The sequence below is a fragment of the Hypomesus nipponensis genome, chromosome 19, assembly GCF_054491055.1.
Source record: "Hypomesus nipponensis isolate SF chromosome 19, ASM5449105v1, whole genome shotgun sequence".
NCBI lineage: Eukaryota > Metazoa > Chordata > Actinopteri > Osmeriformes > Osmeridae > Hypomesus > Hypomesus nipponensis.
In genome coordinates, this window is record NC_140379.1 from 4,800,001 (window position 1) to 4,827,500 (window position 27,500).

At 50.2% G+C, this 27,500-nt stretch overlaps 1 protein-coding gene across 1 annotated transcript in view; it reads left to right on the forward strand.

The window, feature by feature from the left end:
- unc13c (unc-13 homolog C (C. elegans)) overlaps positions 1-27,500 on the forward strand; it is an 86,218-nt gene that overhangs the window by 56,375 nt on the left and 2,343 nt on the right. The window contains exons 21-32 of the mRNA XM_084682334.1: positions 8,179-8,305; positions 9,645-9,741; positions 11,285-11,428; positions 11,635-11,712; positions 13,622-13,699; positions 17,863-17,951; positions 18,642-18,779; positions 19,598-19,721; positions 20,195-20,254; positions 21,307-21,387; positions 23,328-23,475; positions 27,239-27,331. Of these exons, the coding sequence (XP_084538460.1) occupies positions 8,179-8,305; positions 9,645-9,741; positions 11,285-11,428; positions 11,635-11,712; positions 13,622-13,699; positions 17,863-17,951; positions 18,642-18,779; positions 19,598-19,721; positions 20,195-20,254; positions 21,307-21,387; positions 23,328-23,475; positions 27,239-27,331 (1,257 nt within the window). The remainder of the gene's footprint in view (positions 1-8,178; positions 8,306-9,644; positions 9,742-11,284; positions 11,429-11,634; positions 11,713-13,621; positions 13,700-17,862; positions 17,952-18,641; positions 18,780-19,597; positions 19,722-20,194; positions 20,255-21,306; positions 21,388-23,327; positions 23,476-27,238; positions 27,332-27,500) is intronic.

Genomic DNA, 27,500 nt, shown 5'->3' on the forward strand with positions numbered 1-27,500 from the left:
GACGTGTCCGTCAAGGCGGGGGGGGGGGGGTGGTGGGGGGAATGTGTTTTCAATGCGTTTGCAAATGTGTCTTCTTTAATTGGTTTAGAGTTGCTGTGGTCCGCCAGCCAGCCTGCCTATTGAGACTACAGTAACATGTTCTCTCTGCATTGATCCGCTTAGACTCAACACAACCTGCTGTTGTTGTTGTTGTTGTTGATGGAGATAGCCCATTGATTAACTCCAGAATCAACTTGGAGTGAGTCACACTGGTTTACTGCCTGTGTGTGTGTGTGTGTGTGTGTGTGTGTACGCATGTGCACTGTTCTGTATTTACTCCCTTGCTCACATGCATAGCCTACTTGTGCATTTGAACATTTGTAATTTGAGTCATTCTAAATTGGTTCAAATTGGGGTCAGAAAATTGCTATGTGCATCTATCTATTTAAAACCTCCCACATGACACAACCATCATGCATCCCCACCATTCAACTTGCCTCCTAGTTCCCTGGCTCACACCCAGCTGTTAAAACATGGATTTTACAAGCCCCTTTGCTGTGAACAGAGACTGTTTGGCTATGAATCAGCCAGTTAAAAGCAGTTGTCTTTACTGATGCAGTTACAACCTGCTAGGAGGCACTCCACAGAGGCAGCAGGTGGTCTGGAGGTTTGCTGGAGGTTACAGATCCTGTAGCAGGCGGGAACGGAGGGTAACATTGATGTTTTACCTTGTTTTATAACTCTTAACTGTAGCACCTTGGATCTCAAGGTGCTACAGTTGTGATGAAAGATGAAAAGGTGCATTAGAAATAAAATGTATTATTATTATCCGAAGGGGGGTTACGGAGACCGAGCTGAGGGGTGACTGTGCGTCGAGGTGAACATTTACATTTAGCAGACGCTCTTATCCAGAGCGACTTACAGTAAGTACAGGGACATTCTCCCCGAGGCAAGTTGAAGTGCCTTGCACAAGGACACAACGTCATGTGCACCGGCCGGGAATCGAACTGGCAACCTTCAGATTACTAGCCCGACTCCCTCACCGCTCAGCCATCTGACTCCCAACCTTGGGTAACATTTATGTTTTACCTTGTTTTATAACTCTTAACTGTAGCACCTTGAGATCTGTTTTCAGATGAAAGGTGTGTTAGAAATACAATTTATTATTATTATTACCCGAAGGGGGGGTTACGGAGACCGAGGTGAGGGGTGACTGGGCTTCGAGGTGAACCCTCCCGGTGAAAAAAAAGATTTATCCTGATATCCGTGGCGAGCGCTTGTCACTCCCGCTAAGCCGGCCGAGTTGCTATGGAAACCAGGTGCCGAGACACCGATAACACATGCGTCTCACGTCCTCCTCGCAGATTCCCCACGCGCGCCTCGCTGTGGGGTGGCCTTTGGAATTTGTTGATAACACGTGTTGGATTGTGCGATGTGGTTTGGGAGGGAAAGGAGGGACTGGGGAACCAAACCACACAATACATCGCATGCAGGAAAAGCCACTCAGAACACAGGCTCTGTCACTGCTGTGCGTGTTTAGGCTGTGGAGAGACCCCTACTCTCCGCTGACGCCACAGGACAGCTTTATCTCTGTGTCAAACACAGCTAAGGGAGGGATTCATGTCCCTGTATGTGGATCTGAGTCACAGATACGCAAGCTTATAATTGCGTGAAGGTGTTTACATATGCGGGGGTTAGCGTGTCGTTGTGTGTGGATGAGTCAGGGTGGCAGTCATGTGACCACCCGGGGTGGTTTCAGCTGCTGTCTTAGTGTGTTTAAATGGTGTGTGTGTGTGTGTGTGTACGTGTGTGCACGTAGCTCCAGGGTGTCCGTAAACTGCACGGGGGCCAGGGATGAGCAATGCCCCCCTGTCACTAGTCCCCGCCTCCTCACCCCCCATAGCCTGGCCACCTCATCAGTGACATCATCAGAGTGTGACCACAGGGCCCCTGGCCCGCACCATCCAGCAGCAGGACTGCAGTGGCTCACAAAGGGACAGTCTGTACCGCGTGGACGTTGCTCATGCCCTGTGTTCCTGGGGAATGTTCTTAGATGGGTCTGATAGAGACAAGCTGGGAGGCTCTTAGGCAAGGTTAAGGAGTGGGGAAATATTTGTACGGAATTCTAAGTGTCACGCATAGAAAGGAACGAGATATGATGAAGTATATATACTTTGACAAGTGTTAACGATTGTGTGAATTCATGCATTTGAAAGTACTCCTGCTTTTGTGTGGATTGCAGAGATCAACATTCAGTTGATTTGTATTTGATGACAACATCCAGACAATTTATTTGTCATTACCAGACTCGCATCGTCTTCGGTGGCAAATGTCACAATCCAATATACTTTGATGTGTATGAAAATATCTTTATATCTACAACACAAAGGACCTGTAATGATATTAGTCTTCTAACTCAATAGACCTCCAAGTTGTGTGTGTGTGTGTGTGTGTCTAGGCATGTGTCTGATGCGATGTCAGCGGGCAGCAGATGCCAGCCTGCTGTGTGGCTGGGACAGGACCCAGCGGTGGCCCTGGGTGTGGAAGCAGGGACAGGGCAGCTGTCTCTGTCTCTGGTCTGAGACTTACCTGGTGCTGGTGAAGCAGGATGCAGAACTGTCACAGCTATCACTGACTGCCCGACCTAGCCTCAGCACCAGTCAGAACCGCCGCCGCAGTGTGTGTGTGTGTGTGTGTGTGTGTGTGTGTGTGTGTGTGTGTGTGTGTCGGTGAAGGCTGGCAGCATGTGTAAGGTTGAAGTGAATGGGAACAGTGAGGTGGAAAGGAGTGTCGGCCCTGACCCTGTCCAGGCCACTGCCTCTCTTTCACCTCCAAGCGGACGGAAGTAACTCAGAGTGACCTGTTTACGTAAGAGGACACGGGAGGAGGGGAGCGACGTGCTCGGAGACGCCCTCGCAGCCTAATTGAGGCACCACATCTTGCTGTAGTGTGTGTGTGTGTGTGTTCAGCTTAATGAAGTCTTTGATGCATCTTCGAGGCCTGCGGGGCCAGGACTGGAAAAGAAATGGATGCTGCTAATTTTAGAGGTTCAGTGTGTGTGTGTGTGTGTGTGTGTGTGTGTGTGTGTGTGTGTGTGTGTGTGTGTGTGTGTGTGTGTGTGTGTGTGTGTGTGTGTGTGTGTGATGTGTGTGTGTGTGTGTGTGTGTGTGTGTGTGTCAAAAGGAACAAGAGAGAGAGATATTTAGGAAATGGAAAAGTTTGTTTTAGTGTGCACGTGTGTGTGTGTTAATTAGTGTTTTAATATGCATGTGTTTTCCAAGTGGGTATGTTTCAGTTTGAAGGAGAGAAAGTGTGAAAGAGTGTGCAAACGACAGACAGAAAAAGAGAGGCAGACATTAAATTAGGGAAAGGGAGAGAAAGAGAGGTATCAAAGCCCTTACGTGACTGAATGAGTCAAGGATTTTACTGTAATCCTGTGTGGGTCCGACTCATTCTCCACTAGTAAACGGAGTAGGGCTGTGATTAGGCCTTGCAGTTTAATAGGAGCTGTCCCAGTCCCAGCAGCAGTGAGCGTGGCCTGCTGAGCACGTCATTAAAGAGACAGCGCCCCCACATCCCATAAACACATCTTCAGCCTATCGCTATGCTGTCCTGTATAGATTGGTTTAATTGAATCTCAATGTGTGCAGCTCAGCAATCAGCGATGGTTTCACAGTCACAGGAGCGACATTCTTTACGAACTCCTGGAATGGATTAGGTCTGGGTGCCGTCTTGCAGTCTGGTTTTAATAAGGTAGTCTGTCTTTCAGCTATTACCCTCAGTTCACTACTCCTGCGCCTCGTGAAAGTGGAGTTAAGTTTGTGTCTGGACAGTGTTGAAAGGAATTCAATTTGCATATAGTTGTTCTGTGGTCCAGTAGCTACGTTATGTCCAGTCTGCTACAGTATTGTGCGCTCTGTACTGTGGTGTTGTACTGAAACATAGGATTAGAAATGTTGTTTGAGGTTGTATGAGAAAGAAAGTGATTGCGGCAGAGGGGGGGGGGGGGGGGGGGGGTTGTCTTTTTTCATGTTAGAGAAACAGCCCCTCCAAATGTCTGTGCACGTCCCTGGTGAGGCCCTGAGGTGGAGCTGTATCAGGAGGCTCTGTGGTGGAGCTGCGTGAGGAGGCTCTGTGGTGGAGCTGCGTGAGGAGGCTCTGTGGTGGAGCTGCGTGAGGAGGCTCTGTGGTGGAGCTGCGTGAGGAGGCTCTGTGGTGGAGCTGTCAGGAGGCTCTGTGGTGGAGCTGCGTGAGGAGGCTCTGTGGTGGAGCTGTGTCAGGAGGCTCTGTGGTGGAGCTGTGTCAGGAGGCTCTGTGGTGGAGCTGTGTCAGGAGGCTCTGTGGTGGAGCTGTCAGGAGGCTCTGTGGTGGAGCTGCATGAGGAGGCTCTGTGGTGGAGCTGCGTGAGGAGGCTCTGTGGTGGAGCTGCGTGAGGAAGCTCTGTGGTGGAGCTGTATCAGGAGGCTCTGTGGTGGAGCTGCGTGAGGAGGCTGTAAAACTGCGACAGGTGTCTTTGTGAAGGAATGACAGTTCCCCTCTGCCTTCTCTCTGGCGGCGCTCTCTCACTCCCCCTCGAGGAAATATAGAGGAAGAAACCGGTGTGAGAAACACAGTGGAAAATTCCGCCAGCTCACAATCCACTACTTTTAAATCAATGAGGCAGAGGGTCCCCGATGAGTGCGTCTCTCCCTGCGGTCCTGAGTCTAACATGATGACATCCTCACCAGGGACCCTTAGTCTGCGCTTCCCTCAGGGCTGCAGGCACACTGTTTACCACCTACAGGGAACACACACACACACACTCGCATTCACGCTCATGTGCTCGCCTCGCACACACATGACCGTATTCACACACACACACACACACTGTAGCCTAACTACCTCAGACGAGCATAGCAAAGCACAAGGACGTCTCAAGTGACTCGTTTTGCCATAACAACATCTAGGTTCATCATGGGAAATCCCTTAGTTGATGAGTAATCTCATTTTTCAGTATCATCTCATAATGATCTAATTTTACAGTAAAATGAGTGTCCCTGATGAAACAGGTGCTAAAACACTTGCTGCTCCATGGAGAATGGAGTCTGTGAATCCGTGCCTCTACTGTTTGCAGTCAGAATTGTGAAAACACTGGTGTTCTGGATACGAAGCAAAGAGGATGCTCCGGGGCTGGGTGAAGCTGTTGGAACAGGTGGAGGGTCTGTCTGGGAGCCTGCCCCTGCAGAGTGAGCCTGGCTTCCTTCTCAGGATCCAAGCCAGGCTTACCCTGCACCCCCCACCACCACCACCACCGCCCTCCTCCTCTCCCTGCCAGCCCCTTCTCTCTGCCTCTCCATCTCCTAAGATGGCTGGGTATTAGAGCAGCCACAGAGAATGATAGCGCAGGATTCCCCCGGCTTGTGGAAACAATGTCGTCCTGAAACAATGGCTTCCTGACAGCCGTTGAATCAGTCCTCGACTAGGACGTGTTCTCTGTAGGCCCCCCTGCTGGGCCGCTGCTATTGATTCAAGACATGAAAGGATATAAGTGTGAGTGTGTGTGTGTGTGCAGGAACTGTGCTCCTTGTTCTCGGTTTATGGTGCATAGACCTAGCTGGCCGCACATCAGATAAAACACCTGCTGACCCCACGCTTGTTTATCTCCCAACTGACCCGCAGCTGTGTCCACTAAGTGTGTGTGTGTGTGCGCGCTTGTGTTTTGGGTGTTGGCATTTGTGTGTGTGAAGGCCTTATGTGTTTGCTTTTTATTTCCTGCGTGGGTGGACGGGGCTTAGGGCAGTCCCTTGTCAGGTTGGCCAGCTGTGTGTGTGATTGTGTGCGTGTGATTGTGTGTGTGATTGTGTGTGTGATTGTGTGAGTGTATTCTGCCTGCAGTGCCTACAGAGTTATTGAAGTGGCACCGTCACAGCACATCACCCTCTGCCTGGATAATAGAGCTCCAAGACGACTAGAGGTATTCTGTACTGGGATATAGAGGCCCCAGCACACAGACACACACGCGCACACACACACAAGAACAGACAAAGATAGCAAAGGTGTTTGAGAGATCGCCAAGAGTAGAGGAAAAAGAGATAGAGAGGGAGGGAGAGAGAGAGAGGCTTATTTTAAATTGGCTCTCTTTCTTCCCAGCTTAGTTTGACTGGAAGGAAATGTGTTCCTTTGACAACTGTAACACCACAACTGGATATCAGCTCTTCACAAATCTACTGGAAATTTCATATAGAATTACAGGGTATTGTGCATTTGAAAATATGACTTTGAGCATAGGTAAACCAGGGCTCCAGACTAACTTTTTTTACTAGGAGCACAGTAGCCCCTGACTGAAGATTTTAGGAGCGCAAGCTAAAAATGTAGGGGCACACCTTACATTGACTTGCAATGCATTAATTAATGTAACGAGAGAGGGTACAAATCTGTGGCAATTTTAGACAATTTTTAGGAGTGCTCAAGCACCCATAAAATCTCTAAAAATAATAATATATTTTTTTATATTGTTTATTATAAATTGATGCTGGTAGTTCATGAAGAATGGGACATCCTTAGTTTTTTAATTCCTTCAATATTTTGCATAATAATACATAAATGTATTAATTGTTATCCAGTGAAATTAGGGATTTATATTAGCAAGGGGGTTTACGTTTAGCGCTTTTGCAAGGCACTGTATTCATGTCACATTCTCATTGGAGGCTGAGCACCCCTAAAGGTCTGATCCTAGAATCGCCCCTGGTACCATTTCTGGGGAAATAGTGGGGTGTGCCTGCGTCGGTTGCAGATGGATCCGTCATTTTTACAACTGATCTAAAGCGACGCACCATAAGCTTGAGTTTAATACATTATTTAATGTGACATTACGTACTGTACATGCAAGTCTTGGCTAAATGACTTAAATGTATGATGCACTTTTCGATCAGTCCTCCGACACCACAACACGATACTTCCTGAGTATAACAGTGCAACAGCTCAAACACAGCCAGGGATACAGTAGCAACGCTAGTGCTAAATAAGTATTTAGCTGCTAGGCTCCATGACGCCGGGTAAGAAGGGCTAGTGAAACTGCTCACCAAAATAACGAAGGGGAACCCACTTGTCTGGCAGATTAAGACATGTTCGTAGGAACCTAGCGAAAAATATTTTTCCAATACTTTTAGCTCGGATTATAGATACCTAGCGAAAAATAGCCACAACTTTCCTGGACTTTTAGCTACGGTACTAATGCAGAAGGAACGCTGATATCGCTGTCTTACTAAAACGTTGTATCTATGCGTCGTTGCTAAAGTGTGCTGACATTGTGCACACCCAATAAATTCCAAATTTGTAGGTCGCACATGCGCGAGTGCTTGTAAAAAATGCTCGCACTGTCTAAAAAACTGGTCGCAAAATACAACCATTTAGTCGCAGTCTGGAGCCCTGAGGTAAACACATGATGTAAAGGGTTGTCTCAGGGCTAGGAATGGAGACAGCAGCGAAGGTATTCAGGTATTTAACAAACAATAACCTTCCCAGTACTTATCTGCAGGACGTGCAGACCCGCAGAGATGGATTTAAACCTGCCTTTTATGTTCGAGTGTGTGTACAGAATGTTTCTACCGTGTGTGTATGTGTGTGTGTGTACTGCAAACACAATTGTGTTGCAGCGCTCTGCTCCTTTTACATCTTCAGTGACATTCTATTTTTCCTCCTCCTCTGTGCTCTTCCACAGATGGGTTTGTCTTATCTGTACTTTATTGCACGCTGCTCTCTCCTGCCTTCTCTCCCTCCCTGCCGTATCTCTGTTCCTCTGTTGCATCTCACCACTTTGATCTGTTCTCTACCAAGCTGCTCTCCTATTGGTGGATCCAGTGATCCAGAAAGGGATGATTCACATCTGTGATGGGGAAAAAAAGAAGAAGTAAAAATGATGCATTTTGAATTCTTGTTTATTTTTATTAGTATATCCCTTTTGGGGTTGTCTATGTTTGGTGCTACCATATTGCATTCATGCGCAAAGACAACTGTAAATGATACTGGTCCAAGCAGGTCCAGAATCAGTCAGTCGTGCCCATCTCTCTCCCACCTACGGGTGAGAGAGTGAAAGAGAGAGACAAGGTGTTGTTTCTCGGCTGCATAACTTCCCGGGTTTCCGTCCAGGGAAGCCTCGCTGCTCATGGGACGCAGGCTGTGGTGACAGAGCCTCCTCAGCTCTCTCTCTCTCTTTTCCAGAGCACGAAAAGCACCGTCTATGCAAGAGCACCGAGTACATGAACCTCCACTTCAAAGTCAAATGGTTCCACAACGAGTATGTCCGTGATCTGCCTGCGTTTAAGGAGACGCCACCTGAATATTCTTTGTAAGTTCATGCCTACACACACACACACACACATTGTATGTATCTCATATAACAACAATGCAATAAACTGTGTGATAGAAACAGAAAATGTCCTATAAAACCTATAAGAGATCTTGTATATTTGCTATTAAACATTTGTGTTAGTGCCTGGTAGTCTGTAATAGAAACACGTGTATTCCAGTGAGAGAACACAATGCCCTCTGCCATCCAGTTTGTCAGAGTTATGACTTTCCTCCCCTCTCAAACGCTGTCAGTCAAACTCTACCTCCAGCACAATTGATTTTCCCACAGGCAGAAAGCCACTCCAGAAACACACATACACACACACACACACACACATGCATGCATGCACACAAACGCACGCACACGCACAACACACACACACACACGCATCGTCTCTGCCCGCCTTATTTATTAGTGTTCCCTCCTGTGGCAGATGCCCTTAACCGAGGAGCACACACACTCTGAGGACGCACACACATAGACACTGAGGATACACACGAAAACACACTCGCTACATAAAAGCAGAGGATGAGCAAAGTGAGCTGGAGAGAACAGCATTATTATTCTACTAACAGCACTGCCTCCTCTGTCTCCATGTCCTCTGTCTGTGCTGAACACCAGCCTCTGTCACCATCAGATCACTGCTAACACAGGCCTGATTCCTGTCACCATCAGATCACTGCTAACACAGGCCTGATTCCTGTCACCATCAGATCACTGCTAACACAGGCCTGAATCCTGTCACCATCAGATCACTGCTAACACAGGCCTGATTCCTGACACCATCAGATCACTGCTAACACAGGCCTGATTCCTGTCACCATCAGATCACTGCTAACACAGGCCTGATTCCTGTCACCATCAGATCACTGCTAACACAGGCCTGATTCCTGACACCATCAGATCACTGCTAACACAGGCCTGATTCCTGTTACCATCAGATCACTGCTAACACAGGCCTGATTCCTGTCACCATCAGATCACTGCTAACACAGGCCTGATTCCTGTCACCATCAGATCACTGCTAACACAGGCCTGATTCCTGTCACCATCAGATCACTGCTAACACAGGCCTGATTCCTGTCACCATCAGATCACTGCTAACACAGGCCTGATTCCTGTCACCATCAGATCACTGCTAACACAGGCCTGATTCCTGTCACCATCAGATCACTGCTAACACAGGCCTGATTCCTGTCACCATCAGATCACTGCTAACACAGGCCTGATTCCTACCAGCATCACAAATCCCACTGTCACTGATCCTGTAATGCGCTGCGATCCACGACATTCCGTGGACCCGCCATGTTATCTAAGGGATGTTGTTGTTCTGCAGGTGGTTTGATCCCTTCGTCATTCAGTGGTTGGACGAGAACGAAGACGTTGCCATGGAGTTTCTCCACGGAGCGCTGGGGAGGGACAAGAAGGACGGCGTAAGTGTTGTCATCCTCCACTCTCTCTCTTCCTTCCCCCCCATGTCTCCCTCCTCCCATGACTTCACCCTCCTCCTCTGCCCTCTCTCTCTCTCTCCCTCCTCCCATGTCTTCACCCTCCTCCTCCGCCCTCTCCCTCTGTTCTCTCTACCTTGCATACTTCCTCTTCTCCCACACTCACTTTTGCCTGTTTTCCCTCCTCCACATTCCCTCCTTGAATCTCTCTTTCTTTCTTTCTTTCTTTCTTTCTCTCTTTCTTTCTTTCTTTCTTTCTTTCTTTCTTTCTTTCTCTCTTTCTCTCTTTCTCTCTCTCTTTCTTTCTTTCTCTCTTTCTTTCTCTCTTTCTTTCTTTCTCTCTTTCTTTCTTTCTTTCTTTCTCTCTTTCTCTCTTTCTCTCTCTCTTTCTTTCTTTCTTTCTTTCTCTCTTTCTTTCTCTCTTTCTTTCTTTCTCTCTTTCTTTCTCTCTTTCTTTCTTTCTCTCTTTCTTTCTTTCTCTCTTTCTTTCTTTCTCTCTTTCTTTCTCTCTTCTCTACCTGTTGTTCCTTCCCTGTCTCCCACACTCCCTCTTGTTCTCCTCCCTTCTCCCTCCCTCCCTGTTTAAGCCACGGGCAGGCAGGGCAGGTATTAGCTCAGGAAAGCAGGTTTCGCTGGCTGCACAGAACCCGCTGTTCTCCCCCAAACTAAAGATGGGGAAACAGGCGGTAGACCTAAGCTCTAATTGCCTTTCCACCCACCGTAAGCCAGGTGCCTAATTCTCCCCAGTAGGCAGGCGATCATGCAGAAGGTGTTGTGTTTGCGGGGGTTCATGGGAAAGGGGGCAGCCTCCGCCTCAGTGCGGGGGCTGGCGTGTCACGGGGAGCCGTGAGGGCAGGAGAGGGCTGCTGGGCAGGGCAGGCCGCTCTGTGTCGTTGGTTGTGCCCAAGTCACATCCGGTAGTTTGACCCCACCCATGAGATGCTAATAGGCATTAGCACATCTAAGGAAAAGAAATGAGCGTCTCCCTCTTTAACTCTCTGCCCTTTATTTGATATATTTATATTTATTTATTTAGACTTCCTCCACATACTCTCCCTTTTAATTTTCGTTCCTTTCACTCTCGCCCCCGCTCTCTCTACCTCTCTTCCTCTCTTTCTCTCCCCCGCTCTCTCTGTCGCTCTCTCTCTTTCTCTACCTCTCTCTCTTGCTACCTCCCTCTCTCTCTGTCTCTGTCTCTCTTTCTCTACCGCTCTCTTGCTACCTCTCTCTTTCTCTACCTCTCTCTCTCGCTACCTCCCTCCCTCTCTCTCTCTCTCTCTCTCTCTCTCTCTCTCTCTCTCTCTCTCTCTGTCTCTCTTTCTCTACCGCTCTCTTGCTACCTCTCTCTCTCTCTTTCTCTACCTCTCTCTCTTCTCTCTGTACCTCTATCTTGCTACCTCCCTCTCTCTCTCTATCTTTTTCTCACTCTCTCCCTCTCTCTATCTCTCTCTCTTTCTTTCTCTCAATCTTACTCACTAATTTCTTTCACTCTGTGTGTGTGTGTGTGTGTGTGTGTGTGTGTGTGCAGTTCCAGGTGACGTCTGAGCACGCTCTGTTCTCCTGCTCCGTGGTGGACGTGTTCACGCAGCTCAACCAGAGCTTTGAGATCATCAAGAAGCTGGAATGCCCCAACCCCCAGGCCCTGGCTCACTTCATGTGCCGCTTCGCTAAGGTCAGAGCCTGACCTCACCCCAACCCTGACACCCCCCTCCCTCTCTGTCTGGCTCACACGCAGTCAAGAGGAAGAAAAGTTCCCAGAATATAATAGAAGAATGACGCATCATTTTCAGATGATGTTAAGGAAATGGGAGCTTGCGCTTTATCAGACTTAGCATTACACTGTCATCCTTCAAATGTGTTTTTTCTTTTGCCCCACAGACTATCAACAAAGTCCTCTTGCAATATGCCGCAATCATAACCAAGGACTTTGGCTTGTATCTTGACAAGGAGAAATTGGTGAGTGTCTGAATTATCGCTTTGTGACAGCTTAGATCACCCTGCCTCTTCAACAGTAAGCCAACACATACAGTATGTAGGGAGTCACTCTGTCTTGTTTCTATGGTAACCGTGCTTCCACAGGATTGTGTGTGTGTGTTTGTGTGTGTGGAGGGGGGGGGGGGTTGAATGCAGCTGTAGTAAGAAGTGGAAACTTTCCCCTCCTGATAGGAGTGCTGTGACGATTCTTGGTCCGGTCACATCCTGCACAGTTCTGAACTCCAGTCCGTCGCGACGGCTCCATCAAAGAGTGGCCCATCATTAACCTCTCCCCCCCAGACACGTCAGCAGAAGTCTCCTCGCTCCACCACTGTTCCCTTTGTCTGATGAGAGGAACGACAGAGCTTGTGTGCTCAGCAGTCTCATGATCCACACTGCTCTTTGGAGGGGGACATGAAAGCCCGTGTGCGCCGTTGAGACTGATGTTTCTCTGCAGTGCTGACAGGGCTTCAAGGATGGACACTGGCTATTAGTCCCTCCGACCACTTTAACAGGGTGTCCTGTCCTCACAAAGGCTTTGCTGGAGTGACACGTCCAGATAAACTCAGGCCGATGGAGATTGAAGCGGTCATTAGAGAGACAGCGATCAGGCCTCTCCTTTAGCCCTCACTCGGAGGGAGAGATCGCCCATGGCCGCATCTGATATCTCCCCGTGTGGAATACCTAATGTAATATCTCCCTGGAAACACACAAACCCCTCATAAATCAATGACTGGAGCGGATGTTACGTAAGGCTCCAGAGACCGTCTTTAGAGGTGTGCAAAGCAGCCACACCTTTCTCTGGGGCGATGGCATTCTCACGAGAGAGATGCTTGTTAAAAAACAAACGGAGGATTAGTGAAAAAAATGTTTTTGCTCCAAACACATCTTTTGAAACTGTCGGATTTGGAGCAACAGAGCATATAATCCAGTCAGTTGTGTTGCCTGTTTACGGACATTTTCGACAGCGCATGAATAATTATCCTCGTGTTGAATGAAAACAGGAGCAGGAGAGTCCTGTTTACCTAAGGAGCGAACGCAAGCTGCGAGAGGCTGATAATGCCGGTGAATTACGTTCACGAAAGGCGCAAAACGCTCGGTTTACGGGGGGCGGGGGAAGTGTCGCTGAGCGTGTGAAGTGTCGCTGAGCACCTGTGTACCTGGGGGCTGACTGTAGGGCTGACTGTGGGACTGTGGAGCTGACTGTGGAGCTGACTGTGGGGCTGACTGTGGGGCTGACTGTGAGGCTGACTGTGGGGCTGACTGTGAGGCTGACTGTGAGGCTGACTGTGGGGCTGACTGTGGGGCTGACTGTGGGGCTGACTGTGAGGCTGACTGTGGAGCTGACTGTGAGGCTGACTGTGGAGCTGACTGTGGAGCTGACTGTGTGGCTGACTGTGGAGCTGACTGTAGGGCTGACTGTGTGGCTGACTGTGGGGCTGACTGTAGGGCTGACTGTGAGGCTGACTGTGGAGCTGACTGTAGGGCTGACTGTGTGGCTGACTGTGGAGCTGACTGTGGAGCTGACTGTGGGGCTGACTGTGGGGCTGACTGTGAGGCTGACTGTGGGGCTGACTGTGGGGCTGACTGTGGGGCTGACTGTGGGGCTGACTGTGGGGCTGACTGTGAGGCTGACTGTGGGGCTGACTGTGGGGCTGACTGTGGGGCTGACTGTGGGGCTGACTGTGAGGCTGACTGTGGGACTGTGGAGCTGACTGTGGGGCTGACTGTGGGGCTGACTGTGGGGCTGACTGTGGAGCTGACTGTGGGACTGACTGTGGGACTGTGGAGCTGACTGTGGAGCTGACTGTGGGACTGTGGAGCTGACTGTGGGGCTGACTGTGGGACTGTGGAGCTGACTGACTGTACTCCCTGTGCTTCCCCCTCGCAGCCCTGCATCCTCATCAACAACATCCAGCAACTCCGGGTGCAGCTGGAGAAGATGTTTGAGTCCATGGGTGGAAAGCAGGTCTGTAGACAAGCTACCTGTCACTAGGATCTTATCTGTTCCCTGTTCCGTGTCCCCTGACCCTGATCCTAACCCTAATCCTGACCTCACTAAGTGGTGTAAGGCATGCCTGTTACTACGTACCCTTACCCCTCTGAAACTCTCCTTTCCTCCTCTGCCCCACTACAATTACTCCCCATAACTTCCCCCACATCTACTTGTATTAATACTGTTTGACTTAAACTTTCTTACTACTGCACTACCACTAGACTGCTCTGTGTGTTCTTATACAGGAGTGTTAAATGTGTGTGTGAGGGATGTCTAGATGTCCCTCTCCCTAACCATGTCTGTCTGTATGTGTGTGTGTGTGTGTGTCTAACCCCGGGCGTCTGGACAGAAGTAGTAACGGACCCTAAGTGGCCCCTCACACGCATGTTTCTCTCCAGGTTTCTAACGCTTGACCTGCCCTACGTGTTTTGTCTCTCTTGTGGTTGTGTGTGTTGTGTTCTCCCCCCCCCCCTCTCTCTTGTGGTTGTGTGTGTTGTGTTCTCCCCCCCCTCTCCTGTGGTTGTGTGTGTTGTGTGTTCCCCCCCCCCTCTCCTGTGGTTGTTTGTGTTGTGTGTTCCCCCCCCCCCTCTCCTGTGGTTGTGTGTGTTGTGTTCCCCCCCCCCTCTCCTGTGGTTGTGTGTGTTGTGTGTTCCCCCCCCCCCCTCTCCTGTGGTTGTGTGTGTTGTGTTCCCCCCCCCCTCTCCTGTGGTTGTGTGTGTTGTGTGTTCCCCCCCCCCCTCTCCTGTGGTTGTGTGTGTTGTGTTCCCCCCCCCTCTCTCCTGTGGTTGTGTGTGTTGTGTGTTCCCCCCCCTCTCTCCTGTGGTTGTGTGTGTTGTGTTCCCCCCCCCCCCTCTCCTGTGGTTGTGTGTGTTGTGTGTTCCCCCCCCCTCTCCTGTGGTTGTGTGTGTTGTGTGTTCCCCCCCCCCCTCTCCTGTGGTTGTGTGTGTTGTGTTCCCCCCCCCCTCTCTCCTGTGGTTGTGTGTGTTGTGTTCTCTCCCCCTCTCTCCCTGTCTCTCCAGGAGGAGGGCGTTGTGTCCTTCTGTAAGGTGTGTGTGTTTAGGACTCTTAACCCACACATCCCTGCCACCATTACCTATTGAATGACACTAAAAAGCACGCCCCCCTCCCCCCTTCCGCCACCCACCTCTGCTTCTCACCCCCCCAGCAGCATGTGCCACGGAGCATACGGGGGCCGACCCTACCATCTCCCCCTCCGGTCAGGCCCAGTAGGGGCCCCTCCCTGTCAGACAGCACACCACCCCTGCGCCCTGGGGATAGTGGTTCAGCCCGCCCGATCCCACGTTTATATTTTTTATTTTGAGCTTGCTTTCTTCCTGCCACTTTCTTGTATCCATGGCTAATTTGGCAGTCCGTTTTTTGCCAACCAGGAGTCAGCGCGCGCTGCGACTGAGCTTTTGATCATCTCTCTGTCCTCCGCGGGCTGCAGCGACAACACGACTCAGACAGGATTCAGACGGGGGTTTGATGGCTTTCTCAAATGAGTACAAATCTCCCAAGCTGTGCCCCCCCCCCCCCTCCACACACACACACACACACACACCTTCCCCCTCGACACCTCCCCGGCTAAGGCGCTACCCCCGCCTCACAGCTGGCACACAGGAGAAGCCTGAACTTCACTGGGCCGTAATTGTCCTGGCTGGGACTGTTTGGTGCTCTGATGTCTTCACACACAACACTGCGTAACTCCACGGCAGAGAACCACATCAATTACACCGAATTGACTGGATTCATGGCAGCATGGAATAGTCTTTCCTAGCATCCTGGGAGCTTTAAAAAACTGCCTGCAGGCAGTATCTAAATTTGAGCCACCAATCTGTTTTATATCAACGTTAGAACAGAAATGTAACTGATAAGTGAGCCGTTTTTCCAATTAGACAGTACCCGGCAGTAAATGTCTCCCAATAAGCAATTAACAGTCGTGGAGCTGATGTAATTACCGAGAGCTGTTATCGTAGAATGAACAACAACTGTTTCTATCACAGCACAGACAGTTACAGAATGGCCATTAAGAAAGCTCAAGCACAGTGTCACTTGGGTGTTGACTTGTCTAATTTGGTCTTCCGATTGGCTTGGGGACTAGCTACAGCTGTCGAGGATGGCATGGAGAGGTAGAGTCGGAGAGCAGAGATGGAGAAAGAGAGAGCTGTTCCTTCCCCTTCAAATGTGGACTGATACAGGTTCTTATTGGGGCTTCTGGAGGTTGTGAGGGTTTAGAAGCTGCTCTGTGGAAGACCCAGAGAACATGCCAGCAGATTGGCGCCCAAATTCTGCGGAGGTCAAAAGCTTCACCGGCAGAAATCCTTTAGGGCCACGTTTACGGTCAAGATTATTCCAGCCTCAATCTGAAATTGACATTTGGCAACAAGCATTTTCTCCCCACGCAAGCCCCAGAACTGTCTGTGGGCTTTGAGCCAAGTCTGCCTGACAGGCGTGTAATGGTCCCTGGGACGTGAGACTGCGGCAGCAGGGCATATATACTATTCAGCGTGGGCTTCTCTCTTCAGATATGACAGGTGTCTCCAGGTTGACAGTGAGTGACATTTCGTCTTAAAGTTCAGTTCAAAGAAGGATTAGCATAGAACACAATCTTCATTTAGGTGCTCTGTGGGCTGCCGTATAGAATCCAACTTTTTTCATGCACAGAGCTGATAAGGATAAGGGGTATGTTTTATCTTTTTGATTCACAGCAAGTAAAAAAGTATTCATGTATTTTATCGAACGTTACCATGCAATAACGATTGCATCTTTGTGTTTAGAGCGCCGTTTCCCTCGCCACCTAGGACGTTTGTGTACATTGGCCGTCCCGGAAACAAATGCATCACTGACACATCCGTCTCCTCTGCATATTGGGCGAGAGCAGCTTGGCCGTGTGCTATAACAGCGCCTGTAATCGTTTTGTATACACATCCCTCTCCCCGCTGAGCCATCCCCCATTAGAATGTGTGATAGGGGGTCTGGCTGCCCGGCCTTATCTGGCCTAATGGGATGATCTGTCATGCATGTGGAGCGCTGCTCCAACTCTCACATCCATCTCAGACGCACGGCTCGGACGCCGCCCGCCCGCCCCCCCTCCCGCCCCCTCCTCCCAGCGCCCATCCCCGGCATCAGCACATATATCCCATCACGTGTGTATGCACACACACCCACACACACACAATCACACACACACACGAACACACAAACGCCTTAAAAAAATAACTCTACAAAACGGGGGGGGGGGGGGGGGGGGGGGGGTACATATATTGGTGCCGACCTACGTCCAGTTGCGCCCACGCGCACCGTAGACGAGTACCACGTGAGCAAATGCATCCACGCGGGGCTTTGGAGGGGTTAATTATGTTTGCCCATCTGATTGAATGTTTGAGTCGAGTCGCCCCAGAGGAACCTGGGGCTGGGGCACATCCCTGAGTGGGCATAGGTGTGTGATAATGAGGCCCTAAGCTCCCCAAGCCACTCCAAGGTGTTTAGAAAGTCTTAACGACCCTCTCTGCTAATCCACCCCGGGAGACGAGCCTAAACGCTCCTCGCCATCTCACACGACACTGGAGACGCGCTCGCCGGTCAAGGAAAGCTTAGAGTCAGACGCACGTGGTTAGGCTGCTAAACACACAACATGTGTATATATATATATATATATATATATGAAATATCCACTGTAATACCACAGCGGCAAGTTATGGTGCTGAAGGCGCTTCCCCGTCAATTCAGCACTTTGAACTAATCCGATTTTCAAGGTTAGCTTTTAGCATGAAGTACAAGTTTCTTTTTAATGTTAGCTGTGTATGCTAAACCAATAACCCCTGTAGAGACAGAGCAGAGGCTAGCACAGCCACTGTAGCGATTAGCATCCCGGCCTTCTGTGATGAGCCGGCTATTTGAATTCAGTGCACCAGTCCGCACAGATGGCACCCAGCTAGGCCCGTTAGTTCTTGGACCCCCTCTATGCCTCTCCTCCCTCCCAACCCCCCCCCCCCCCCCCCTTCCCCCTGGCTGAGCCAAGCCCCGATCCTGGCCTCAGCTCCAGAGAGGGGGATCTTGTCCTCCCCTCCTGCCTGTGGTGCTCAGAGACGCCGTGCGGGACGTAGATGTAGTGACGTTGTGCTCCTCCCTCCCAGCTGGACGCAGAGGCCAGCGACCTTCTGAAGGAGCTGCAGAATCGCCTCAACACCGTGATGGATGAGCTGAGCGCAGTGTTTGGAGCCAGGTGAGTGTGTGGGGGGGGGTGGGTGTGGGGGGGGTATGTGTGGGTGTGGGTCTGGGGGGGGTATGTGTGGGTATGTGTGTGGGGGGGTATGTGTGGGTATGTGTGTGGGGGGGTATGTGTGGGTATGTGTGGGTGTGTGTGGGTGTGTGTGTGGGGGGGGTATGTGTGGGTATGTGTGGGTGTGGGTGTGGGGGGGTATGTGTGGGTGTGTGTGTGGGGGGGTATGTGTGGGTGTGTGTGTGTGTGGGGGTGTGTGTGTGTGGGTATGGGGGGGTGTGGGTGTGGGGGGTGTGTGGGGGTGGGGTATGTGTGTGTGGGTGTGGGTGTGGGGGAATGTGTGGGTGTGGGGGGGGTATGTGTGTGTGTGTGTGGGTGTGTGTGGGTGTGTGTGGGTGTGTGAGGGTGGGGTATGTGTGTGTGGGTGTGGGTGTGGGGGAATGTGTGGGTGTGGGGGGGGTATGTGTGTGTGTGTGTGGGTGTGTGTGGGTGTGTGTGGGTGTGTTGCAACAAGCAAGCACGCCCCGCTGTACGGCCGAGTGTCATTACCGGGCACCACAGTGTGTAAAGGGGTGTGCGTCTGGCTGCGGAGGAGTGTATTAGTGCTGACATCGACTGGCTGCATAGAGCAGGTGAGCTGTAATGGAGTTGACCCCCCGCGTTCACATCCGCGTTGGCTCTCGTCCTGTGCAGCTTCCAGCCGGTGATCGAGGACTGCGTGAAGCAGATGAACCAGGAGCTGGTCCAGATGAAGGGGTCAGCCAACAAGAGTAACGCCGCCATGGACGCTGAGACTGTGCTCCGGCCGCTGATGGATCTTCTGGATAAAAAGTGAGGAGACCAGTCGGAGAGCCCATTTCAAATGGAGCCATTTCAGGTCGCGGGGAAGTTGGACTGACAGGCTGTGTGTGGATGGATGGACGGGTTGGCCGAGGCTTAACTCGCATCTTATATGGCTCCTGCTTCTGAGCACTTAGAGCTGTTGTTTCATTCATGGAGCCTGCTGTATGTAGATTGGATTATTGTCAATTTGGAAGCCTGGTAGTTCAGTCAAGATTCAGAAGATTCCATGGACAGTTGTTGTCAATCATGGTGCCTTTTAAGAATATTTTATTCATTTGCATTGGAAAGGCAATAAAAAACATTATCTGCCCTATAAATGATACAATTCAGGCAGAAGTGAGTCAGAGAGTGGATACTTTGATGGCTGTCTGTCTACTTCAATAGGGTAGATTCAGAAAATGTCTATTGATATTCAATCTGGGAGTCACCGCCCAGACCCATATTTATTTACTTTCCCGTCATCTCCGAAAGAGCCAGAGAGCTGGTGTGGTTCATCTAAGCTCTGGAAATCGCTCTCAGCTACTTGCCAATGCAACATTGAGGCCAATGGGGTGTTACAGAGAATCCTCTTAATAATATGCAAATGCTAAATCCTTTCTCCTATCTCCTTTAGCAAGGTTCTACGATTCAGGGAGATTTAAAATGTGAAGCTGTTGCATGCCTCCCCTGTGTCGTGGGGGTCATTGAGCCTGTGTTCACTTGATGATGACGTCCGTCATCAGACAGACGGAGGCCGGCGCTTCGTTGACACGAGGCCCCTCCCGTTCGGCGTCGTCTGACGCTACGCTTTCCGTTCGTCTTTGCAGTTTGATTCTGTTTGCCAAGATCTGCGAGAAGACCGTGCTGAAGCGGGTGTTGAAAGAGCTGTGGAAGATCGTGCTCAACACCATCGAGAGGACCATCGTCCTCCCTCCGCTCACGGACCAGACGGTAAGCTGCCCCCGTGCCCAACACGCCTGCACCGGCCCGCTCGCTCACACCACAGACCAAACACCGCCCCGGAAGTATCAGCATGGCTGCTCTGTCCATTCAGGAACATGGTCATGTCTTACTGATGCAGAGGCTTATGTAAATGCATGGTAATCCTGCCACACAGGGACTCTAGTCTGACGACACATCAAACATGCTGTGTGCACACCCCTATAGTGTGCACACACACACACGCCCGCACAAACACGCCGACACACGCATACTTAATACACACATACGAGATCATAGCTCACCTGTATATCATCTTCTCTAACTGAAGGGTATCCCCTAATGGAAGACATCTCCGTTATTTTACCGTGCAAAAAACGGAGGCGGAGTTTGTTTATGCTGCAGCACTGTATGTTCCTGTTCAGAGAAACGTTTCCACATCAGAGCTGGCTTTTCAGCTGTCTGTTCCCCCTCCCCTCTAACAGCAAGGAGCTCAGATGATCTTCAGTGCTGCCAAGGACCTGGGACAGCTATCCAAACTCAAGGTACAGTAAGCCTCACCCTAGTCCAAGACTAAAGGCGCTGGTAGCTGTGTGAGCTGTTGAGATCACCCGCACAAACCTCATGTACATCCCCCACACGGAATATTCCGGCAGTTCCAGAAGCAATTTCTCACGGTTTGGTTAATTTCCTGTCAGGGGAGGTGTGCAATGTTTGTGCCTGAGCTAGAGAGATATTAGCATTTCACCTTATCTAGACTCTATTGAGAAGGAAACGTTTCAGTTGAAAAATGAATGGAGTGGGTTTCACCTTGGTAGAAGTCCGTGGCTATCATGGAGGCGGTCTCTCTTCACCTCGACAGTGTTTAATTGGTGTCTCTCTCGAGGTCCTTCATCCTCCTGCCCTGGTTAGTGAGCCGTGGGACTTTGGTGGGGCAGTGGGGCTGCACATGACTCTCACCCCCACTTATCACTAACCAGTAACACACTGTACTGTGTGGGTGTGTGTGTGTGGGGGGGTGTGTGTGTGTGCACGCACGCATGTGTCACTGAGGGGGTCTCCTGGGACAACATCTGGCTAGATCATTAGCGAGCAGTGTCTCAATGCCACAAAGCATTATTCTATCCATCATATTCCTGTTGGTTAGGATTCAATTATGTTGTATTTTGATCGTTCCATTGATTATTCTCTGCATGTTATAAGTAAGGCCTATGTATGTGTGTGTGTGCACATGAAATGTGTGTGTGCTGCATATATACGTATGAGCGTGTGTTTGTGTGTGTGTGTGTGTGTGTAGGTGCAATCAGATGTATGTGTATAGGAACAGTTCTAATTGCTACCCTGTCACCATACAGCCTGGCCCATTTAACACCTAATCAATAGATTTCGACAAAGCATTCAAACTGTTGTTTAGAACTGATCTCTGCAGAGGTAACCTCTCCAGGGCAGAAATCGATAAACAGAATCTTCCATATGAAAGCAATGACCTCCCTGAAGGTTGGCATAGGCTCTCACACCCATTAGCTTAGAGAAACAAACTAATAGAAATGGACTTCTTGTTTGTGTGCGTTTGTGTGCGTGCGTGTGCCCTCTTCAGGAGCATGTCATTCGAGAGGAAGCCAGGAGTCTGACGCCACGACAGTGTGCAGCCATGGACCTGGTTCTCCCCACCATCAAGGTAATTGTAGCTCCATCCATCCATTCCTCCATGTATCCCTCCATCCATCCATCCACCCCCACCCCTCTATCCCCCATCCATCCATCCATCCACCCCCACCCCTCTATCCCCCATCCATCCATCCATCCATCCACCCCCACCCCTCTATCCCCCATCCATCCATCCATCCATCCACCCCCACCCCTCTATCCCCCATCCATCCATCCATTCCTCCATCCCTTGTGTTTTTCTTTCTTCCTGTGGTAGTGCAGCTGTCATAAGGGTGGGACCAGTTAACCGCTAGTGTCAAAGGGCAATGCCTGTCAGTAATAAGTCTGCCAGGCTGAGAGGGGGGTGGAGGGAAGAGGGATGGAGGGTGATAAGCAGAGTGATGGAGGGGTGAAGGTTGCATCGGAGAAACTGCAGGAAAAAGTAATTGATTGGGGCGTCTCCAAGGAGACCGCATCCCTATTTAGATCAGCCATGCGGCTGGAATTCTCTTCATCAGTATTCCAACGAGAGCAGCCAGTTAACACAGTTATGTGAATGCCTTCAGCAGAGTTTGACCAATCAGAGTTAAAAAAGAATGCACGCCGGGTAAGTTAAAGATTTTATGCCCTGAAAATGGAAGGAGAGGGGGAGCGAGAGAGGGAGAGAGAGAGAGAGAGAGAGAGAGAGAGAGGGGCGGTTCAGGACCGAGAAGTGTGAGTCAGAATAACAGAAGGGTTTTGAGAGACTTGCACCAAATCACTATAAAATTAAAGCTCACATTAAACAGTTTTGAAAACAGCCACTTAAAAGCCTGACCCAGCTACTTCATTCCAGAAGCCCAGCATTTGATTGAAACCTTGGCAAGAGATCAACAAAGACATCCATTCAGGAGATGTTGGCAGTGGAAGAACTGTAAAGCGGTCATGTCTAAAGAGGAAGAAGATTTTCACTTTAGCGTAATGCGAGGAAGTCCTTGTGATAATGGGATGGCATTGTTGCATACAGTACTGTATCCAGGATATGGTTGAGTATTGACCGTGTTGACTTGTTATACTGAATTTCTTTCTGAGTATGTGGTAGAATCACGTGTTCCACAAGGGCAGCAGAGCTAGGATTCATTAACCCTTTTAGGATTTGCAAATCTTCTTCATTGTATGGCTTGAATGTATTTGTAGATTATCCCAAGGGTTTATCTGCACTGCATTGTCTAATGAACTTTGAACTCATATCAAGAGGATTATGGATTTTCACAAAAAAGTTCCCTCACATCAACGGAGGGTGCATCCAGGCCATTCAAATGCATTTGAATACTTCCAAACTTACTAAATAGATCTCCAATCTTTTCGTGATTGGTAGAGGCAGAAAAGTGTGACCGTCAATAGGTCTTTCACCAATCCAGCTTTGTCATACAGTATCTGTGATCATCTCCAGTAAGGAGGATGCGAGAATTCAAACTTCCAACTGTAATGCTTAACCACATCTGACTACTGAATTCCTCTTGACCAAATGGAGGATGCTGGGAAAGAGGAGACTGGATAATGAGTGTCTGTCTACTGGTTGGCAGTACCTTACACTAGGCAGGCCCTTCTGCCTGATTCTAACTAGCACTTATCTGAGGGGGCTATTAACACAGCATGGATCAGCCTCTAAACGCAAGCCTAGTCATTACCTACCATGGTTATTACTGCTTTCTCTCCAAGACTGCCCCGTCTCACCTAGCTGAACCCTACTATTACCACACTAAGATGCCAGGGCAATGGCACCAGTACACACCGCACACACATCACACACACAGCACAAACAGTGTACCATGTGATCACATTGTCCAGAACACAACACAAACCAGTTTGTTTGGGAAACCTTTTCTTTTGAGAGTACTGCCGAGGCTAACTTTGTACTCTAACACTTGACAGTTTTTTTTATAGTCCTTAGGATTTGCTGTTTAATAATCCATTTCTTTTCCTCTTTAGCAATATTTCCATGCTGGAGGAAATGGCCTCAAGAAGACTTTCCTTGAGAAGAGCCCTGATCTGAGGTCCCTGAAATATGCTCTCAGCCTTTACACCCAACCTACAGATGCCTTGATCAAGAAATATATATGCACCCAAACCTCTCAAGGTAAGGAGACATGTTCTCAACCTAAAGCCTTCATTTACCAGCCTCGCCTCCAAGGCCTTATCTTCATCCTTAGACTTAGATTCAACGTCAGCCTAAGCTCAAGCCCCACAGCCTCAGCTCCATTCCCAGCTTAAAAGCTCCAGCCTCAGCCTCAACCCTAGCCCCAGCCTCAGCCCCAGCCTCAGCCTCAACCTCAGCCTCAACCCTAGCCCTTAACTTCAGCCTCAGCCCCAGCCTCAGCCTCAACTCTAGCCCTTAACTTCAGCCCCAGCCTCAGCCCCAGCCTCAGCCTCAACCCTAGCCCTTAACTTCAGCCCCAGCCTCAGCCCCAGCCTCAGCCTCAACCCTAGCCCTAGCTTCAGCCCCAGCCTCGGCCTCGGCCTCAACCCTAGCCCCAGCCTCAGCCCCTGCTCCACAGTCTTCCTCCATGCCCCAGTCTACGTCCGTGTCCCTGTGTGTTTGCAGCTACGGATTAGCGCTACCTCTCCATGTCAGCTTGGTTTCTCAAGGCTTTACTGTGTGATGCGGTCATTGCTGTAATTGCATTCGTTCCTTCACTGCTTCCCTCGTTCCTTTTTGTCCCTCTCTCTCTCTCTCTTTCGCTCTCGTGTTTTTCTCTACATCCTTTCCCTCTTTCTCTCTCGCTTTCTCTTTCTTTCTGGTCCCTCCAATCATCTCTGTCATAAGTGCTCAGCGGGGTGCTGAGCACAAGGAGCTGTTCTGTGGCCTTCCCACCTCTGTAGCTACAAGGGGCTTGCTCTCCCGCCCTTTACGCACCTTGCTCGCTCCCTTTCCTCCATCCTCCTCCTCTCTCTCTCTCTCTCTCTCTCTCTCTCTCTCTCTCTCTCTCTCTCTCTCCCTCCCTCCCTCTCTCTCTCTCACTCTCTCTCTCTCTCTCTCTCTCTCTCTCTCCCTCTCCAGCTCACTCTGTATCTCTCCATATCTAATGCATTCTTTCTGCCTCGGTCTTCCTCCTCCACCTCTCTCTGCCTCTCTTACCCAGGCAAGCGTGGTTCTCTCTCTCCCTCGCTCCACGTTGACCCACTTCCATCTTTTCAACCCGTCTATATGTGGAGCTGTTGGTTGCTGTGTCCTAATAACAAGGCAGGAATACCTCATGGTGTCCAGAGGGAGGGGAACTGACAGTAGCTTAGTGCAGCGGAGCGGTGGAGCTGGGGGCTCCGGTATCCCCACCGCACCCCCCACCCTCCCCCCACCCCCACCATCTCTGTGCAGCCTGGCAGAACGGGGGCAGAGAGACGGGTGAGTGGGCAGAGAGACAGGCAGAGAGACAAGCAGAGAGACAGGCAGAGAGACAGGCAGAGAGACAGGCAGAGAGACAGGCAGAGAGACCGGCAGAGAGACAGGCAGAGAGACAGGCAGAGAGACAGGCAGAGAGGCAGGCAGATAGACAGGCAGAGAGACAGGCAGAGAGACAGACAGGGAAGGGTGGAGGGGAAATAGGCCAGACCACGTGATCAAGCCGTCAGAGTGGTAGATGATAATGGATGCTCAGCACATCTCTCTGTGTTGCTCCCTCGCTGATGGGCGGAGGTGTTACACCCCCCCCCAGGCCCTGACTAGAGGGAGTCAACACCAGGGGATTTCAAAGGGGCAGCAAACAAATTAATTTTGCTCCAACAGAGACAAGTGGCTGGAGTCGGTGTGTGTGGTGTGTGGGTGTGTCAGAAGGCAATCAGCCAGGCGGCCGACATGAACACGGAGAGCCCAGCACAGAGCAGTACACAGCCAGGAGGACGTCGCAAAGCTGCTTGACGTTTCAGTGTAAACACACACCAGGCACACCCACGCAGACACACCAGGCCCCGTCCTACAGCTGCAACAGCCATGTGACACTATCTTAGGGCTCTGAGCAGTGCTCAGTGGCTCAGTCATTCCTGATGCAAGAAGCTGAACGTACTGTACTGTATGTACACTGGTTCATTAAACCTCACTAGGCTCCCTGAGAAAAGGCCACATGGAGACCAGAGGGTGTCCTTGTTTGTTCCAGCAAGTGGCCACGCAAGCCAAGCATGCAGTGCCCTGCAGAGATAACCAGCTCTGTGATTCAGTTCCGCATGGCGCTGGAGATGCCTGTTTAGAGGAAGTAAAGCGCATGATGTTGACGAACTACTGCACAGCTTACATGCTGTGCAAAGATGATTAAGGAACATGAAGATTGCTCCAATTGAAACTTTTCAAATGTCAAGCATGTATTTTTTGTACTTACGGTAAAAGCAATCATAAAAGCAATCATGGTGAGGACTCTAAAGAAGTCTGCAGGTTTTATGGACCTAATCAAGGCTATATCTTCTCCTCTTCTCCACCGGCACGCCTCTTTTCACTGACTTTCTACTGTACCCACCTCTTTTGTTCCTCTCTGGATAAGAGCATCCGCTAAATGACTCAGGCCTCTCTCTTGCCCCTTCACTGCTTCCACCTCTCCTTCTGTCCTGCTCATCCTCCCCTCCTCTTCTCCATCACCCTCACCGTCCCTCCAACAAGGGGTTTGGACGTGGCTGCGTTTAGAACACACCGCGTTCAAGTGATAAGTGTTGAAAATGTTGCTAAGCTAAGCCTCGTGCCTGTGGCTGTCTCCAGTCTAGACGAGGTGTGTTATCAGCCCATGCCAGGGTACAAGGGCAGGCCCTGTGTTCATTTCCCCTGGTCCTGAGCTTAATTGCGTTGCTGCGATGCTTCTCTGGGCAAGCCCCCCCTAACAAGGGATCATTATCATAAATCAGGACGCCTGTTCTTTCATTACCAGCCACGATAGGCGCTGCTTGTTTGGCACATATTGATTAGGTATTGGATCAACATAATTGTTCATGGCCGACAGACGGTTGCACCGCTCTGATTGGGCCACACATCTGCCTGGGCAGCGCCCTCCAGATCTGTTGTCTTCCTCTCTCTGCCGTCGCTCGCTTTCCTCTCACTCTGCTTCTCTGTGGGGCCTCTCTCTCTCTCTCCCGACTGGGAACTCTGGGTCCTTAATTGTGCACTCTCTCTCTATCAACTAACACTGACCCTTTTTATCTCTGTCCTCCTCTCTCTCTCTCTCTCTCTCTCTCTCTCTCCCATTATATTTCTCTCATTCTCTTTTTCTCTCTCTGTGCACTCTAACTCTCTCTGTTCTGGTTGTCAGCCCACATCCATATCTAATATTTGTTTGTAGATTCTCGGCACCAGAGTTAAACAGTTCCAAACGGCCGGTGTTGTGGTGAAGAACATTACATATTCAGCAATCTCGTTCACGCATACTGCATTAGGTCTGCCTTGAAATGTTTCAGATTGTTCTTTTCTTTCGGATTCAGTCCGTTTTCAGTCCAACCTTTAGTGAAAATCTCTGGTGAATAATCTGCCTCTGGGTGTGACATGGGGTGATGTCAGGTGTGGCATTTACTCCTCAGTTCTGTGTTCATTTTTCGGTCGGTGCACCAAGGTATAATTTTTTTTCTATCTTTTTGGATCAATGTTTTATTATCTATCCTGAGCAGCAATGCATCTGTCTGCTCTTTATCTGACTGCACTATTCCTTTTTTTCTCTCTCTGTCTCTCTCGCTCTCTTTCTCTTGCTCCCTGCTCCCTAACCCCCTCCACACACACCCTCCTCCTCATGCTCCCTAACCCCCTCCACACACACCCTCCTCCTGCTCCCTAACCCCCTCCACACACACCCTCCTCCTGCTCCCTAACCCCCTCCACACACACCCTCCTCCTGCTCCCGACTGACTCCTGCGATGCTGTCTCCGTCTCTTCCCAGGTCAGTCAACCAATGGATCGGTGGGTGAGGTGTCGATGCAAGTGGATCTCATCTCTCACCCTGGCACTGGAGAACACAAAGTCAGCGTAAAGGGTGAGCCTCACTCGCTCTCTCTCTGTCGCCTCTCTCTCTCTTGCTCTATTTCGCTATCTCTCACTCTCTCTCACTCGCTCTCTCTCTGTTGCTCTCTCTCTCTTGCTCTATCTCGCTATCTCTCACTCTCTCTCGCTCTCTCTCGCTCTCTCTCACTCGCTCTCTCTCT